The sequence below is a fragment of the Ahaetulla prasina genome, chromosome 7 (assembly GCF_028640845.1).
Source record: "Ahaetulla prasina isolate Xishuangbanna chromosome 7, ASM2864084v1, whole genome shotgun sequence".
NCBI lineage: Eukaryota > Metazoa > Chordata > Lepidosauria > Squamata > Colubridae > Ahaetulla > Ahaetulla prasina.
This window is the reverse complement of record NC_080545.1, coordinates 86,488,495-86,507,608: the sequence shown is the minus strand read 5'-3', so window position 1 is coordinate 86,507,608 and position 19,114 is coordinate 86,488,495. Positions and strand designations below refer to the sequence as shown.

Sequence of the window (19,114 nt, the reverse complement as noted above, 5' to 3'; positions counted from 1 at the left end):
TTGTGCTAACTTCTCGAGTTTCCTTTTTTTTTTCTTGCTTCAGCATCTATTTGTGCACTTGCTGAGGTTATGTTTTTCAGTTTTGTGTTCATTCAAAGGAATGCAGCAGGGAGAACACATCCATGTTGCATTTATGTTTCAGAATAGTCCTGGGGAAACCTGCCTCCATAGCGCGTTTTCTGTAAGTGGATGAGTGCTAATTATGCAAAAACCTGGAAGTAGAAAATCCTGTATTTCAAACGTTAATTTGTTTTGAATCATGGAAAGAATCCAGTATGAGCATTCACCGTCTCAGCAAAAGCAGATGGGCTTAAGTGGGAATACACAGTATGGACGGGCATATTTTGAGTTGATGCTATAATGCAGGAAGCACAAGTTTATTGCTCTCTCTGAAAACATGGCTAGATGGGCTACTAAAGTTTAGTCTACTGCCGTGATGGCGAACTTATAGCACGCGGAGCCATATTGGTGGGCACACGAGCTCCAGCACACATGCACATGCCGGCCAGTTAATTTTTGAGCCTTCTGGGCCCACCGGAAGTTGGGAAAACAGGCTGGTTCTAGCCTCTGGAGGGCTTCCGGGGAGAGGGAAGCCATTTTTGCTCTCTCCAGGCTCCTAGAAAGCTTCTGGAGCCCGGGGAGGGTGAAAAACGGGCCTACCAGGTCTACCGTGCCAAAAGTGGGGGAAGCATGGGGGGGGTCGCACAAGCATGCGTGGGGGGGCGGGGCACATAGAATTATGGGTGTGGGCACATTCATGCAAACCCCCCCCCCCGCACTCCCCTCGCTTTTGGCACACGATGGCCAAAAGGTTAGCCATCACTGGTCTACTGCCTCTTAGTCACATATAAAGGCAGATATTTGCCAAAATTCTTACCTTCTCCAGCAACTTTCTTGACCTTCACACTATGGTGAGAATCTCAACAACAGTGTTGAAAAACTACTATGATCCTTTTTGTACATTCTTTGCCTAGGATCCCACTTTAAGCCACAATGTTGTTTGTTTTTTGTTCTTGTGTTGTTCTTGATTAAAGAACAACACAAGATCTGGCAATGTGGCTCAAAGGGTCTTTACGCTGCTCCATATTACGTATAAATTGTATAATTTTTCCCAAACTGGGAAAATTTGCTTATGATCTTTTACACCTTAGTCACCTTCTGTATCGGTTACTGTAAAGGCCTCTACATGACGACTATGTGGAAGCTTTGTCTGGTCCAGAAGGCAGCAGGATAGGTAATTATGGGTGTATTCCAGAATGCCCACATAACACCTCTATGCCATGAGCTGAAGTGGTTATCAATGCACTTAATGCCATTAAAAGATGCTGGTTCTTACCGATAAAGCCCTTCATGGATCAGAGCCAGGTTACTTGTGGGATCCTCTATCTCTAGCACTGATGATGTTACTTAATATGGGTAATGAAACATCTGCAAGAAAACAACCAGGCTCAGAGACCACCAATGACCTAAACCTAAGCTACAAATAGTCTCCTCTATTGGTTTCATCTATCGCTAATTGCATCTGCCTATCTAGTAAGATCTAATGGCACAATTTGGATCCTATTGCCTCAACAATGTTATCCAAAAGGACATAGGAAGAGCATCTTCTCTGTTGCTGCTCCCATCCTCTGGAATAGCATCCCCATTGACATTTGGTTAACCCCAACCCTGCCTGCCTTTCCCCCTCCCCCAAGAAGTGGTCCAGGACTGATATCTGTTGAATGGGCTTTTCCCCCAGTCATTCTGTATTTGTTCAAGTTATTCTATTTTATTTTATTTCACTTTGCACTGTGATTTTAGGCAAGCCGGGTAGGGTAGAGAACTTGGAGATCTAGCAAAATGAGAATAAAACCAAGATGTAGCAATATGAGTAGATTCTCCTTGGTGGTATCTCCCATTGAAACAATCTCCACTCTATTTGGTTGCCTTAATGAAGGACTTTTTATGGATCCCACCCAGGGTTGAAATGCTCTGAGGTCCACTACCGCTTCGCTTCGCTACCGGTTTGCTTTGCGCGCACCGCAAACGCTGCCGCGCACCACAGGCACTACCGCACAGCGCTAAAAAAGGAGTAAGAAGCCTTTTCTGAGTCTGCAAAGGTAAGTAGAACAGTGGGGGGGGGAACAGCTGTGCCACACGATTTAGATTTGCTAGAAATCAGAATTTCCTGCTTTCTAGCGGATATAAATCACGCAGCACAGCTGATTGTCAGAAATACCAGTTCGCCTGAACCGGTAGCATTTTTTTTTTACTACTGGTTCGTCCGAACCAGTAGAATTTCACCCCTGGTCCTACCGTGGAGAATTTGCCATCCACAATCAGTTTGAGTTCATATGGGTCGGGTTTGTGAGAGGTATGAGCTCATTTGAGTAAAATTCAAATCTCGGGGGCTACGTGGACAGATCCATACAGTTTTCCTGGCAACAATACAGAAGTGGTTTTCCCTTCTTCTTTTTTCATTTCCCCGTCTAGGCAAAACTTTTGGGATTTTCTTCTTAGCCATGTAGGCCTTTTGAGATCAGCTGAGTAATAAGAGTTGCATGGGAAAACAGATAGAATCAATTGCCAGTTTACAAATCAGGATTGCTTTGAGGAAATTGGGTGCTTGCTAGGTTTGGACACCCCAAAAACCCATCAATATGACAGTTACAAGTTTTTGCACTTCCACTCATCCATATGTTGCCTCCATCTGCCATTGTACTTAGGAGATACCAAGTTTTTCATGGCCTCAGTGGAGTTTCATACACTGCTGTCCCCTTAAGGCAGGGATGTCCAACGCAAGGCCCAGGGACTGGATGCAGCCCGCGGGGTACTTAGATCTGACCTGCGGGCCCGCCCTGGAAACAGCAGAGGACCGGCCCGTGACGCTTCTGCCAGCGAAAACAGGCTCCCAAATTCTGTTTTCAGCTGCCACGGCCTCCTGCAACCCTCTGAGCTCAGGAGGGCCATGTGCGTTTTCATTGGCAGAGGATTGCCAATGGAGCCAATGACTGCCAATTTTTGGCAGCCAAAAATGGAGCTCGGGAGTCTGTTTTTGCTAACAGAGCATTCGGGCCACCACAGGCGCCTCCGTCACAAGTGAGGTTGGGCTGCCCCCACCCATCCTGGCCACGCCCACCTCAGGCCCTGGCGGTCAAACATAACCCTGATGTGGCCCTCAATGAGAGAGAATTTGACACCCCTGCCTTAAGGTGATCTTGGCAATCCCCTTCCTGTTAATAGTTTGGAGGTACATTTATAGATACGGATCTTTAATGCCCCTGCTTTATCTGTTGTGTTTTTAATGCTATGCTTCAGTACAGGTAGTCCTCATCTCACGGCCACAATGGAACCCAGATTTTATGTCCCTCAGTGAGACATTTGTTAGTTTTGCCCCATTTTACAACTTTCGTTACCACGTTTATTAAGCGAATCACTGCAGTTGTTAAATTAGTAAGATGGTCGTTAAGAGAATCTGGTTTCCCCACTGACTTTGCTTGACAGAAGGTTGTAAAAATGTGAGCACATGACCGCAGGACAGTGCAATCATCATTATAATGGGAGTCAGTTGTCAAGCATCTGAGTATAAATCACATGGCTGTGGGGATGCCGCAAAGGTCACAAGTGTGAAAAATGCTCGTAAGTCCCTTTTTTTCAGTGCCGTCGTAACTTCGAACGGTTTGTGCGAATGGTCACTTCACACTTAAGTGAACTGTTGTTAAGTCAAGGACTCCCTGTACGGCTTTTATGTCTGTCTTTTGTAGGCTTCGTGGAGCAGTTAAGGGAATGTGTGGCAAATTACCTTTCCAAATAAGGGTGCATACTTATTCCCCCAAGACTGCTTCTAATTTCCTGCTGGCACAAATTAAAAACAAATCAGTTTTGCAGAGACAATAAGACTTCTCCGCTTTGAAGCTTTGGTGTCAGCAGGCAGTGTTGCAATTCTCCAGCTTGGCTTTGGAATTGCAGGCGTTCTGTGATGGTGCCAGGTATCCTTAGCACAGGAGTCCAGTTTTACCTGTTTGCATGTGGTTACCTAGGAGAGTCCTGTGTTCAGAAGTTGTTTGAAAGTGGTTTGATATATTGCTGTGGTGGTAGATTATTTATTTGTCTGATAAACTGGTAGTTCTCTCTTATCTATGGGGTGATTGCTGTTGTGGCCCGCCAGTGGCCAGCAGAGCTGGTGGCAGACTCAGACAATGAGGAGATTGGGGAGGAACATGGGCCAGTCCTGGAGTCTGGAGAAGGCCCTGATGAGTGCTCTGCATCAGAGGCAGAGATGGGGCCAGGGCCGCCTAACAGTTGTCAGCTGCCTTCGGAGTCGGACATCATTGGGGCAGAAGAACAGCTGGAGCCTGTTCCCAGTGTGCGCATGCGCAGAGTTGCCAGGAGAAAGGAACAGCTAAGGAACAAGGATCGACTCGGGTGTAAAGCCACAGGTAGACGGTGAATAGCTCCTCCAATAAGGAATAAAGAGGAGCGAAAGGGGAGGGGAGTTTGCAGGAGACAATTAGTTCACTTAATTGGTTCGTGACTCTCAGAGACTTCTTGCCAAGTTTTGAAGATATCGGCCTGGCAGCTCTCCAAGCCAGCTAAGGTCTGTGACTGTAAATTCTCCCTTGGAAGACTTTGCTGGATGTAAATGAGAGAAATTCACAGTAATTTAATAAAAAGGGGTTTTTGTCGGGACAAGGAGTCTGTTTCATGCTCTTGGGAAGCCTAGGTCAGAACAATTGCTACCCATGTGCTTCTTGTTGTTAGCTGTGCAACTGGATGACTCATTGAGAAGGCATTTTACTTCTGCTGTGATTGTTAAACTGTACAGTAGTTGAGGGGTTGTTACGATTGTGCACTATGTTATCACCTTCGAGCCCTGCCCAATTTAGATTAGCAGTCTTATGAAAATATGATCTCTTGTACTTGTTTCCACACCCTCAAAGCCTTCAATGACAACATGGACTTTCCCTCTTTCAAAGATACTGGCACTGAATACCAGTTGTTCCAAGGACGACTGCAAGTTATGCACAAGATTAAAATAGCCATAGTTCACATGACATGCTGGGGGTCAATTAAAATGTATGCCCTGCAATAAACTGAAGCCTGGCACTTGGTAGTAAGTCTTGAACAAAGCAATCATTTGCATGCACCAAGCATGCCAAAAGAAATCCTTGTTAGTATCCTTTGACATTTTTCAGCGTGTTGGCACCATTAAGCTGCATCCTGCATGGCACCTTTTCTCTCTACCCCCCAAATGACAAGCATCTTATTTTTTTTTTTTTTACACAGAAGTGAACGGAACCAAACAAATGGAAAAAAACTCTATGCAGCAAAGACAACTAAAAATCAGTACACCCATGGTGCTCATTCCTCCAGTGAATCCTACCTAGTATAGCACCTTGTGGCTATCCATAGTTCCACTCTGAATCTAAGTGCACAGGAATTTCTCTCCCCCACTTGGCAGCAGAGGCAAAAGAACAGGTTGGTTCAGGGCTGCCCAAATCTCTGTGAAAGGATAACAGTAACCTTTGACACTTGAAGAAGTTGCAGTTAATGATGAAATCTGCTCCTTCAACTTCTAGCTTTGGACCAGGCCAGTTTTAAAGGGTGTACTCTTTCTTGAGTCTCCTTGCTGGGGAGTCCTGGCGAGGATGTTGTCTCAGTAGCAAAGTTTTAGCTTTTCTTCCAGCTTCTACAATCTTCCTTGCTTGCTAATGAGTTAATATCTCAATGCTAACCCTGTCTGTTCCTGTGTTTGGTAAGAGTCCATGTTGCTCCATCCACGTACATGGAGAAAGCCCGCAGCAGTTTGGACTGAATCTGGAATATTGCACATTCGGTAACCTTTAAGTTTAACCTGCGCATTAAATTAAAACATATTAAACAAATTTGTTTCAGAAACAACAGAAAATGATCCAGAGCATGTTACATTTATGCACATTATTAGATTGTCCCTTTGAGGTGCCACCCCGAGTTGAGTTTGGTCCTGTTATTAACTTTAAAAAAATTGATCAAGAGTCCAAACAAGACACTGCAGGTTCCTTAAGGCTATGTTTCCCCAGAACTTCTGGATGTAAAATATACTTTTTTTTTTTCATTTGTCCATGTACTGCAAAGCAGCTCTTGTCCATGGCAAATTGGAAAGCAGTTAACAAAAACCAAAAAGAAGGGGGAGAGAATTAAAATCTGAAGCCGAGGAAGATGGATGCATTTCACAGCTTCATCTGCAAGAAAGAGAAAGAAAAAAAGAGGAAATAATAGTAATAATTTGGTCCCTTTTGGAAGAACAGCAATACCTTAATAACTCTAATGTTGATAGATCACCAACCTGTGCAATTCGTTGAAATCCTTATCAGCTGATTAGTTCTATTTTAGCAGATTCACTCTTTAAATCAGTATTTCTCAACTGTGACAACTTAAAGAATAGGTGGATTTGAATTCCCAGAATTCCCCAAACAGCCATACTGGTTAGGGAATTCTGGGAATTGAAGTCCACACATCTTTAAGTTGCCAAGATTGCAAAACACTGCCTTAAATAAACCAACATTTTTGTAAAAGAGTCTTGAAGGTAAAGTATCCTTTGATATAGCCAAAATATATGAATGCTGCACATAGATGCCTTTACATATATCCTTTTTCCTGAAAGTAAAATTTCACTCAGCAGGCCTGCTGCTGCTAGAGTTTTACAAATATAGAAGGCTTTGATTCTGAATGCTCCAAGAGTCAGATTTTAATCTTTTAAACACATAAACCTATTTGCATATTACATACTCTCAAGTTACATAGTCCCATCTTTGCATGACCGGATGGAATTAGATCCTTTATTCACTCATTCTTTGTCTTCACTGACTGCATTACATTGAATGATTAGATTACTTATATTTATATGAATTATTGCATGTATCCAGAGGTGAAATCTGAATTGGTTTCGCACTGGTTCACTGGCTGCGCATGCGTGGTGTGTGCCAAATGCATGCTGCATGTGCATGCATAGTGCACACCAAACACACGCTGCATGCACGCATATGCACATTACGTGCCAAATGCGTGTTTCATGCGGAAAAAAGAGGCTTGGGAAGGTAAGTAGAACAGCAGTGGGGAGGACCAGCTGTGCCGCGTGATTTAAATTCCTGCTTTCCTGGATTTCCTGCTTTCTAGCAATTTTAAATTGTGCGGCACAGCTGATCATCGGAAATACCAATTCGGAGGAACTGGCAGCTTTTTTTTACTACCAGTTCGCCCAAACCGGTAATTAATTTATTTATTTATTTATTTATTTATTTGTTTGTTTGTTTGTTTGTTTGTTTGAATTTTTATACTGCCCTATCTCCCGAAGGACTCAGGGCGGTGTACAGCCAAATAAAAACATAAGAATAATACAAATAAAAACAACAATTAAAAACTTATTAATTAGGCTGAAATTAAAATATCACTAAAATAGTATAAAACCCCATTAAAACTAAATTTAAAACTAAAAACCCTAGGCTAGCCCTGTGCAAATAAATAGATGTGTCTTAAGCTCGTGGCGGAAGGTTCGGAGGTTGGGAAATTGGCGCAGCCCTGGGGGAAGCTCGTTCCAGAGGGTGGGAGCCCCCACAGAGAAAGCCCTTCCTCTGGGTGTCGCCAGTCGGCACTGCCTGGCGGACGGCACCCTAAGGAGTCCCTCTCTGTTAGAGCGTACGGGTCGGTGGGAGGCAATTGGTGGCAGTAGACGGTCCCGTAAGTAACCCGGCCCTATGCCATGTAAGTAGTTTTTATCATCACCGGTTCGGCCAAACTGGCGTAAACTGGTAGAATTTCACTACTGCATGTATCATATGTTTTTATTGTCATTAATTTGACAAGACATCAAATGCTTTCTGAGTGGATCCCTCTCTTTTTAATTTGTTTTAGCTTTTCAGAAATATACAAGTCTTTAGGAAACAAAACAGCCCTGGGGGACAATCACGTTCAATTGCCTTGGAAAGCTGGATGACTTCTAGGGGGAAGGATCAGGCAGAAGACCAAACAAAATGGAGAGACTTCAGAATAAGGAGCGTCTCACTTTGCAAATGTATTTTGCAGGGCTCTCTGTGGAATCAATCAGTCAAAATCAATCCATCAACCAACCAACTAACCACTATGCAGTTTTTTCCCTTTCAGAAAGGAAGTCAGAGCACTGTATTGGTTTCACATTTAATTTACTTTTTGTATTGATCCCCGTGTTAATTATTTTCAGCTACTTAGTTCCTTCTGTTGGGAAAAAATATCAAATAAACTTGAGCCTTGAAAGCTTCCAATTTGCCAGTATCTTAAACAGAAGCTTGAATAATTCTAACTGGCTCTCTACAGTGTATATAGTGCGTGTATATCACTATAGGAAGTTAGCACTTGTCCTTTTCCTAGGAAAATGAGATATTTTAGGAAATATTAAAAGGGCAGAATATTTCCCCTAAAAGGGAGGCAGAAACTCAGCCCCCCCCACCACCACACCTTTGTCATCTGCCATTAAGGCCTGGGCCAGTCTATTCTACATAACAAAGATCTACCTCCTCCAGGCAGAGCCATAGTAGGAATTGCCCAAAGCCCTTTCATTACATCCTCACCCAGCAAGGCTCAACCAAGCCTGGGACTCAAAAACACAACCTACGAAGTTACCCCTGCATGGCCCCATGGGAGTCTGACAACCAATCAGAACACAAGCTCAAATTCTAAAGCCCAGAGAGGGTATAAAAACTCAGGCACTCTCAGCATCTCTTCCCCGTTTTTTCCCCTACACCCAATATCTTCAAGGCATGTGATCCTGTCCACCATTAAAAAACCATCTTTCCAAGCAGCCGCCATGTTTCCAGTGTCTTTCTCCCCACATGGAACTGAACCCAGAAGGACATTTCTTCCAACACCACTTTGAGTTATTGAATGAAAGGAAGGACACACAACCAACCAACCAACCAACCAATCAATCAATCAATCTGTTCAGTAAAAGGTGAATAGGCAAGAAAGTTGGATGAGATCCCTTTTCCGCCATTTTAACGAAACAGCATTAACTCATAACTTTCCAACCTGGCATATGTATGTATGTATGTATGTATGTATGTATGTACCGTGTTTCTCCAAAAATAAGACCCTGTCTTATATTTTTTTGACCTCCGAAATAAGCGCTTGGCCTTATTTTCAGGGAGGTCTTATTATTTTGGGGCGTATGGAGCAAGACGGGGCTCTTCGTGCTGTCTTACCTGATTTCCAGCTCTGTCTGCCTAACCCTAACCAGAGGAAATGGTGGGGACCGGCTGCGCATGCGTTTAAATATTTTTGGGGAGGGCTTTTTTCCAGGGAGGGCTTATTTTCAGGGCGGCTTATTTTAGCACATGCGCTCAAAAGCCCAATTCTGCTTATTATCAGGGGATGTCTTGTTTTAGGAGAAACAGGGTATGTATGTATGCATGTATGTATGTATGTATCAATGGTGGGTTTCACATTTTTTTACTACCGGTTCTGAGGGTGCGGCTTGGTGGGTGTGGCATGGCTTGGTGGGCGTGGCTTGGTGGGCCTGGCAGAGGAAGTTCTTTAACTCGCAACCGAATCAAAGTCCATTCGGGTGGACACTTACAGTATATGCTTGTCCATCCTATGGCTCCCTCTGGTGGTGACCATCATGGGAAGGAGCCATCTCTGCCAGGGTCTTTCAGCACCCAGAGCTTTTTAATGGCCCTTAAACATTTCAGGAAATTGCTTTGTGGTTAATTTGGGCTGCTCATTAACAAATGCAAATCGACAATGTACTGTGCTAACACTTTCTTTTTTTTAGCAATGATCGCTGCAGTTGCTGTGCTAATGTTTTCTCTCACCTCCTGGAAGATTTTTAGCCGTTGTCCCCCTAAGAAATGTAATAATATAAATATATCATTGTATATTGCTTTTTTTTGGGTGGGGGAAAAGGAGTGAAACAGGCTGCCTTGATGCAGGTTTCTGAACCCCCAAAATACAATGCATGCATAGCCCCCATGCATGCACCCCAACCCCCACGCATGCGTGCGCCTCCTGCACATGTCCTATGCCCCGCATGCGTGGGCGACCCCCACATGTTACCCCCCTGCCCCCCGTGCATGCAGGGCAGAGACCCAAAGACCAGTTGGCCGGCGGGAGGCACGCGCGCATGCACAGCAGAGCTAAACTGGGGTGACAGCTCGCATTCCATCAGAGAGGGCTCGGCGCACCACCTCTGGCACACGTGCCATAGGTTTGCCCTCACGGGTATACGGTTTCTTGCTCATGAAGGGGGTTGGACTAGATGACCTTCAAGGTTCCTTCCAACTCTGTTATTCTGTAAAGGGCAGCCTGTAGCTAAGGCTAGTTTATGGAGCTTCACTGCAAAAGCACAGAACAGTATATAAAGGCCTCGCGGTAATATTTATGGCTGCAGTGGCCTATGCCTAAGCAACAAGCATGAGCCCATGGGAACACAACCAGCCAAGAAAAAAAGTTCCCAACTTACCACCTGTGACCTGGAATTACGACTTGCTGACATTCTCATATATGACATCGCTAATGCAAAACTGCTGTTTCTTCTTTAGCCACATCAGTTGCACGCACTGGTGAATAAAAATGTATTGTTCCTGTAGAAAGAGAACCAAAAACACCACCAGTCACCCATATATATTTATGAAAGGTCCCCTGTTTCCCAATACATTTGGGCTGTCCTTTAGCCAGCTTTATTACAAGATATTTCATCTATTTTCCTAGACTTGTCAGCACCAAAATAATAATAATAATAATAATAATAATAATAATAATAATACAAATCTTGGCTTTATTTCCTCCAAAATTCAGATAAGAACATTACTTTATGATTTCATTAATGTTCTGATCTCTTTATTTATTTATTTATTTTTTGTAAACCAGCATTTCCCAACCTTAGCCATTTTAACAAAGGTGGACTTCAACTCCAAGAATACCCCAGGCAGCATTGCAAGATTTACAAGACCGTTCAGGTATTACAGTTTTAGGGGATTTCAAAAATGTCCTTCGAAGTGCCCGTCTACTGTTTGTGAGCGTACAACATTAGCTTCTGTTTCATCAAGAAGGCTTATGGGCCACGTGGTGAACCAGGAGGATTAATTTTCCACTGCATAAAGAAACCTGAAACCAGGTGGAAAGAGAATGATGTTTGCTTTGCAGGTTTATACCGAAATGAATTCAGAAGAGTTGCTCTAAATTTGCTCCTTAAAGGGAAACTGACATCTAGCGGCCAATTAGATGTATTTTCACCACTTGTTCTGGACATGAGAATACATACACTCTATGCATGAATAAATGGATGAAGAGGTTAGAACAGGGGTCCCCAAGCCCCAATCTGTGGACTGACACCAGTCCGTGGCATGCCAGCAACTGGGCCATGCAAACAAGCAAAGCCTTAGCTGCGGGATACAGGCAGCAGACGAAACCACGCCCCGTCCGGTCCATGGAAAAACTTCTCTCCATGGAATCAATCCCTGGTACCCAAAAGGTTGGAGGCCACTGGGTTAGCACACCTTTTCCTATTTTGCGTTATTCTAGATCTAGAACTACCATATCTCGAGTAGAAAAATGCAGATGACCAGCAGGCAGCAGCCAAGAAATACATTAACTCTTTACTGCCACCACTTGGTGGTTCTGAATATTTGCAGCCCAAATCTGAATGGTGATCCGACACTAACCGTCTCGTGTTGCCTGAATTGCAATTGAACTGTGTCACACTGGGAAACAGCTGATTTGGAATTCTTGCTGGAATGCGAGATAAATTCAACAGGGCATGAAACAGAAGTGTTGCCCCAAAAAAAACAACCAACAACCCCACAGAATTCAAGAACAGTAAACCTGTACATCCTAACGTTGGGGATAAGCTGCCATAAAGCATGTAAAAACAATTCTATTACTGAAGTCATATTTTCTCCAATCTTGATTGCAGAAAATATGACTTCAGTAATAGAATTGTTAATACTTGGAACACACTACCTGACTCTGTGGTCTCTTCCCAAAATCCCCAAAGCTTCAACCAAAAACTGTCTACTATTGTCCTCACCCCATTCCTAAGAGGTCTGTAAGGGGCGTGCATAAGAGCACCAGCGTGCCTACCGTTCCTGTCCTATTGTTTCCTTTCATTATATCCAATTAATATAGTTATTACATAATCATACTCATATATATGCTTATATATTGTATAATTATTTCATGCTTATGCTTATATATACTGTGTGACTGACTAAATATACAAATACTTTGCATCCGATTGGTCTAAAACTTGGCAACTCCAAATCTCAACCAGCAAATGCCTTATATATTGGGAAAAAGAACCCTAACACTAAGTACAAGCTTGATGGACATTACCTTACAGACGACCCCCACCCTGTTAAAGACCTTGGAGTTTTCATATCAAATGACCTAAGTGCCAAAGCCCACTGCAACTACATAACAAAAAAAGCTCTAAGAATTGTAAACCTAATTTTACGCAGCTTCTTTTCCAAAAACTCTACACTACTAACCAGAGCATACAAAACATTTGCTAGACCTATTCTTGAATACAGCTCACCTGTCTGGAACCCATACCACATCTCAGACATTAATACAATTGAACGCGTCCAGAAATATTTTATAAGAATAGTTCTCCGCTCCTCTGAAAACAACAAAATACCTTATACCACCAGACTTGAAATCCTGGGATTAGAAAACTTAGAACTCCGCCGACTCTGACAAGACATGTGTTTTAACACACAAAATCATCTATTGCAGTGTCCTTCCTGTTAAAGACTACTTCCGCTTCAATCGCAATAATACAAGAGCAAACAATAGATTCAAACTTAATGTTAACCGCTTCAATCTTGATTGCAGAAAATATGACTTTTGTAACAGAGTTGTTAACGCTTGGAACTAACTACCTGACTCTGTGGTCTCTTCTCAAAATCCCAAAATCTTCAACCAAAAACTGTCTACTATTGACCTCACCCCATTCCTAAGAGGACTATAAGGGGCGTGCATAAGAGCACAAAAGTGCCTACTGTTCCTGTCCTATTGTTCCCTTTCATTATATCAAATTAATACTTTTGCTTATATATATATATACATATTTTAGCCTATATATATGTCTATATGATGTGTTGTTGTTTTTATGTCAATGTTTGCGTATACTGTTGTGACAAAATAAAATAAAATAATAAAATAAAATAAAATAAATAAATAAATAAATGTTTTTACATTCCTTCCCAACTCCACAATTATTCTACTATTCCGATCTTGGTAATTCAACACATCATATCCTGCTCTTCAGGGTTTCATGCTGCCACACATTTGGGGCATTCAATAAGCTAGACCTGAATTGCTGAAGCATGACAGCACCCTACTGTGGTTGTGTGTAAGAAGAGAAGGAGGCAAGACATAACATGATTTTGCCAGAGGAGCAGGAGGTTTGACCAGCTGGCAAACAGCAGGGTTTCACCATCCTTACAAAAAGTGGGCAATATCTCATCCGTGGATATTTTGGAAGAAAGGTTAATTGAAAGCAACTCAACAAGCAAATGGAAAATGAAGGTATCTAAAAGGACCAACATCAGCTCTGACCTTCAAGGTTGTAACAATGACTTGGATGCATAAGGAACAGCCGAGAGGATTATTTTGAAAAAGTGGAAAAGGACTATTATCCCACATGAAATACTGGATTCAAGGAAAGTTTGCCTTCTTTTGAAAAGGCATTTTTCTACCGTGTTTCTCCGAAAACACGACCCACCTCAATAATAAGACCAACCCTAATTTTTTTGGGGGTGGGCCTAATATTGCCCCAACCCAAAAATAAGCCTGGGGAGATGGGCGTGGCCAGCATGAGTGGTGGCGCAGGCATGAAGGGGGCAACTCTCCGACTGCAGCTGCAGCCCGCTGGCCTCTTGGGGCAGTGCAAATACCGCTTTTGCCCTTCTCTTTCTGGGCTCAGTGCTTCTGCTTGTTGGACCGCTTCCCCGAAGCTGGCAGCTCCAGGAGCCAGCTGCTTTGCTTTTTCCCTCTTTTTGGGAGGCTCGCAGGAGGCATTTTAGGGAATGGGAAGAAAATGGGGAGGGAAATTTTCCTGCCTTTCATCCATTCCTCAAGCTCAGCACAGACTGAAGGAAGGATGACAGGCAGCAAAATCCCCCTCCCCATTTTCCTCCCATTTGCCAAAAACCCTCCATTCTAAACGCTGAAGGTTCGAAATGGAGGCAACAGTACGTCCATGGAGCGTCCAGCTCAGCGAGTCTGACCTGCTGCACCTCAAAAAAAGTAAGGCTGCCTCAAAAATAAGCCCCAGTGTTTACTTTCAAGCCTAAAAGAAAATAAGACTCGGTCTTGTTTTCTGAGACACATGGTAGTAATCCAAAAACAAGACACTATATTTCCTTCTGGCCCAGATTTTGTAACATTTTACAAGAATGAATAATTTTATGCCTAACTTGATACAATTTTATGAACATTTTAACGGATATATATCAATTTAGTATGCCTCTGTTTACTGTTTTTCCCCCCTTATTTGTTTGCGTGTCTGTTTTTTATGCTTGATGGTTTTGTAACTAAACAAATAATTAATTTGTACTAGTCGTTCTGTATATTGTTGTTTCTGTATTTCTTTTTTTAAAATGGTAATACAATTATTTCTTTTAAAAAAAACCACTTGGATTACGATGCAAATAGCAGTGTAAAATATTGCTGCTGGACTGTACCATCTCAGATTGCAGTGGGGTTTTCAAGGGGGGGGGGAGTCATGTATGAATTCTCCCTCCGAAATTAATACACGAAAAGAACTGCTCATAAAAAAATAGCATGTCCAGGAGCTGGTTCTAGATTCTGTGTGTCTGAACGAAAGGTGGCATTCAGCCGGTTCGGACCGGTTTGCCAGGACCGGTAGCGGAAATCGCGGGTGGGCCTGCCAACCCCCCCCCCGGGCTCTGTACCATCCTATTTAGGCACGTTTTTGGGGCAAGGTGGATGCACAGAAGGCATATTCTACATAACAAAGACCTACCTCTGGACATGCAAACACAGATATATGGCCCAAGTCCACCTCAGTAATGAAGAGTCTTTGCTTGTTAACCCTTCGAGGCAGGCCAAGAAACAGGCATAGTTCCTACCATGGTTTTTATAGTTGCAAGGTAGAATAACAGAACCCTGAAAGCCTGTCAGAGTTTTTTTCTGTCCCATCGTATACCTCTTTTTATACCAAATCAAGGTGGGGGTTCTTGAGGCTCATGTTTTCCTCTTTCTTAGGACTGAAAGATCTTCCCTAAAAGTTCTCTCCTTAACGGTTCACTCCTTCCTTCTGCATTCCCAAGACTAGGTCTACATCCTTCCCACTGCACGATTGAGGCCATTTTCTCTCAGCCTGACCCACTACATGGGCAGAAAGGCAGAAAGAGCTCTATGTACATTTGCTTTGAACTCCTGAATGGAAGTTGGGGTTAAATCTAATAAACAAATAGGCAAAAAGGATAATGGTGATGCTATGTTTGCACTCTCACAGATGTTCACCCTTTGGAGGCACAGCTATTTTATCTTCTGCCCCTGGTTTCAATTCTTTCCATTTATGCCAGTTACTTCTTTTATAGAGTGATGTTCAATATTCTATATTTTCTAGTCATTGTTCTAGCCGTTGTTTATCCACTGCAGGATGAAGGCCTATATGTTTCTCAGTAACCAAAGGAAGCCTCAAGCAAATAAATGAATCAATCTGGCTGTTTGAAACATGCATAAGTAAAAGTCATACCTCTGTCTGAACCATGGACATCCGATAAGACCTCATATCGGACACCATTCCCAATATATCTACAAATTCATGATCATGAATGTGTTGTAAAAGCCGGTCTAATGCTATGAAGGTCCCGGTTCGTCCTACACCAGCACTGCAAAACAAACATAATGTTATATACTATTCAGGAATGGGTTCTACTTACCTTTACTACCAGTTTGTAAAGGGACTGCACACGCACTTCTGCGCATGCGCAGATCGTCAGTTATGGTGGCTGGATGGGTGGGCGGAGCCTCCCATCACTTTTACTACCGGTTCGCAAGAACCGGACAGAAAGGGGAGCAACCCACCACTGATACTATTGCTTCTGAGGTGAGAAATATGCTTATTTTGCATTCTGTTCTGGGAAATCAGCTGCATAAGAATAGAATACTTCTGAATATACACTAATGAGCATACATTAAAATGAAATTACGTTGCATACAGCTCTCAAAGGATTTCCACCTCTAATATCGAATATAAACATGATAGATAGATGATAGATAGATAGATAGATAGATAGATAAATAGCCTCTTTCCTCCCAAAATAAGACATTCCCTGATAATGAGTCCAATCGGGCTTTTGAGAACATGGCAATAAGGCCAAGCGCTTATTTCAGGGTTCAAAAAAATATAAGATAGGGTCTTATTTTTGGGAAAACACAGTAGGTGGATAGATAGATGATAGATAGATAGATAGATAGATAGATAGATAGATAGATAGATAGATAGATAGGTAGATAGATAGGTAGATAGATAGGTAGGTGGATAGATAGATAGATAGATAGATAGATAGATAGATAGATAGATAGATAGATAGATAGATAGATAATTATGCATGTACCCACATATATTATATGACATGGAGAAACAACACATAAATATTGATCAGCACAGCATACCATATATCCCACCATCTAATGTTCGTTATTATTACAACATATGCTTTGGTGAATATTTGGGAAACCTAAATATGGAAATTTAAAGCATTTCTCCTAATAATATACAACAGAGGGAGAAAACTCTTAGTTTGATAGTGTCATGATTAAGGATGGGGTCTGGCCATGCCTATAAGAAAGTGATAATTGGCCCTCTATTCCATCACATCACATCAGAGGAAAAGAACAAATCTGGTTGGTTTGTCTTCCAAATTGCTAGGTTCCATGTGCAATTCCCTCATGTTTTTCTGCATGTTTTGGAGCAGAAAAAGATAAACTCCAGTCCATGCTGTTCAGCACATTATGATAACTAGTTCTCAAATCCATGGTAGGTTTTATTTTATATTGCTCATCCATCCTTCTATTGAAATTCAACGCCATCTGAAGGAGGGCTTTAGTAGCATTTAAATCCATGAGCTACTAGACTTTCATCGAACATTGCGTGTCTGAATTAGTGGGTTTCTTCCTCTCAGGAGGTGGGTTTCAGCAGGTTCTGACCAGTTCTGGAGAACCGGTAGAGGAAATTTTGAAGTTTGGAGAACCGGTAAGTACCACCTCTGACTGGCCCCACCCCCATCTATTCTCTGCCTCCTGAGTCCCAGCTGATCGGGAGGAAATGGGGATTTTGCAGTAAACTTCTCCTGCCACACCTAACAAGCCACGCCCAACAAGCCATGCCATGCCCATCAAGCCATGCCCACAGAACCGGTAGTAAAAAAATTTGAATCCCACCACTGGACTGGATCATATATTTTCATCTATAGATCTATGCACAGGAACCGTTTCATTTCTGAATTTTGTAAATTAATCTGATCTTCAGAATCTCATGATGACAACTGTTTTATGTAAATGAATAAAATCGGAGAAAACAATATTTGGACACTGATGGACTGTATAGGATGAAAATAATTAAAAACAGACTGTGCTGGATTAGAGTATTTTCAGGAGGAGGAGGAGGAGGAGGAGGAGGCAGAAATCTATTTTTCTATTGGAGTTTACAGGCTTAAGTGGATAAAGACATATAGAAATAAAATTCTGGGATTTTCAGCATAGGGAAAAGATTGCCATGTCCACAATTTCTCCCAAAATAAGGAGCTATACATAACGACACCCCTAAAATGAATTACTGTAATGTAGGAAGAACTGAGGTGGCAAGAAACAGCGTGTGGTAGTGAAACTCTCTGATCCAAGCATCTTAAAATGGACAGCCTGTCAGTGGAACAGCCGTTTGCCCAACAAGTTCAGAAACTTCAATGAATTCTCTACCAAACAGAATGCAACTTCTAAGTTGGCAAAGAAAACATATAGCCCTTCTCCTTCACTGCAAAAAAAAAAAGCACATCTTTGGTACTGCTCAAGAAGCAACACACAATTGTTCTTCCGGCTACGTTATGTCCACATCTTCCACATCCAGCGGCCAAAAACGTACCTGCAGTGTACAATCATGGGCCCCTTGCTTTTCGTCGCCTGCTGCCTGACCATCTGTACAAAGTGCAAAATGCTTTCTGCTGCGTTGGTGGGAGGGACACCGTGGTCAGGCCAGGAGGTGTAATTAAAATGCATCACGTCCTGCACTTCATCTGCCTGAGTGGAAGGAAAAAACACAAAGGTTCCAGAATAACATCAGCGCATCACCAGTGAAGTGCTCACTTACACAGGTTAAAATCATCAAAGCATAGAGCTGGGTAGGAATAGAGTATTCAGTCTTAACTTTCTACTGTGCAGGGGTGTAATTTATTTATTTTATTTACATATTAGACTTGTTGGCCGCCCATCTCACCTAGATAAAGTTGCTGGCTAATTAATAAATGTGTTGGGGTTTTTGTGTTTTTTTAGCCTGAAGACCAAAACATATGAAGAACAGTCTCAGGATTTGGGTTTGCTAGTCTGGAGAAAAGAAGGACTGGGGGGACATGATAGCAGCATTGCAGTATTTGAGAGGCTGCCCCAAAGAGGAGAGGGGTCAACGTATTTATCAAAGCACCAGAAGGCAAGATAAGAAACAATGGATGGGAACTAATCAAGGAGAGAAGCAACCTGGAATTAAGGAGAAACTTCCTAACAGTGAGGACAATTAAGCAGTGGAACAGCTTGCCTTCAAAAATCGTGGGTGCTCCATCACTGGAGGTTTTTAAGAAGAGACTGGACAGCCACTTGTCTGAAATGTTATAGGGTTTCCTGTTTGTGCAGTGGGTTGGATTAGAGGACTTCTAAGGTCCCTTCCAGCTCTATTTTGATTCTGATTCTATAGGTAGCCTCAACTTACAACTACAATTGAGTCCAGAATTGTAGTCATATATTGTGGCAATTGTTAATCGAGGTGCCCACTTGAATGTCTTGCTTAAATCTGCCCAAATACATAACTTTATATATACATACAGGAAAGTATTGTTTATGTAATACTCATGTGTGAATTATGTCTAGATTTTGTTCTAGTTTA

General features: G+C 42.4%; 1 protein-coding gene across 1 annotated transcript in view; it reads right to left on the bottom strand.

Moving 5' to 3' along the window:
- Positions 1-5,056: 5,056 nt before the first annotated feature.
- Positions 5,057-19,114, bottom strand: part of PTPRO (protein tyrosine phosphatase receptor type O) — a 47,622-nt gene continuing 33,564 nt past the window's right edge. Inside the window, exons 13-16 of the mRNA XM_058191510.1 lie at positions 18,104-18,258; positions 15,716-15,851; positions 10,451-10,571; positions 5,057-6,200 (exon numbers count right to left, since the gene is read on the bottom strand). Coding sequence (XP_058047493.1) covers positions 10,467-10,571; positions 15,716-15,851; positions 18,104-18,258 — 396 coding nt within the window. The 3' untranslated portion in view covers positions 5,057-6,200; positions 10,451-10,466. The remainder of the gene's footprint in view (positions 6,201-10,450; positions 10,572-15,715; positions 15,852-18,103; positions 18,259-19,114) is intronic.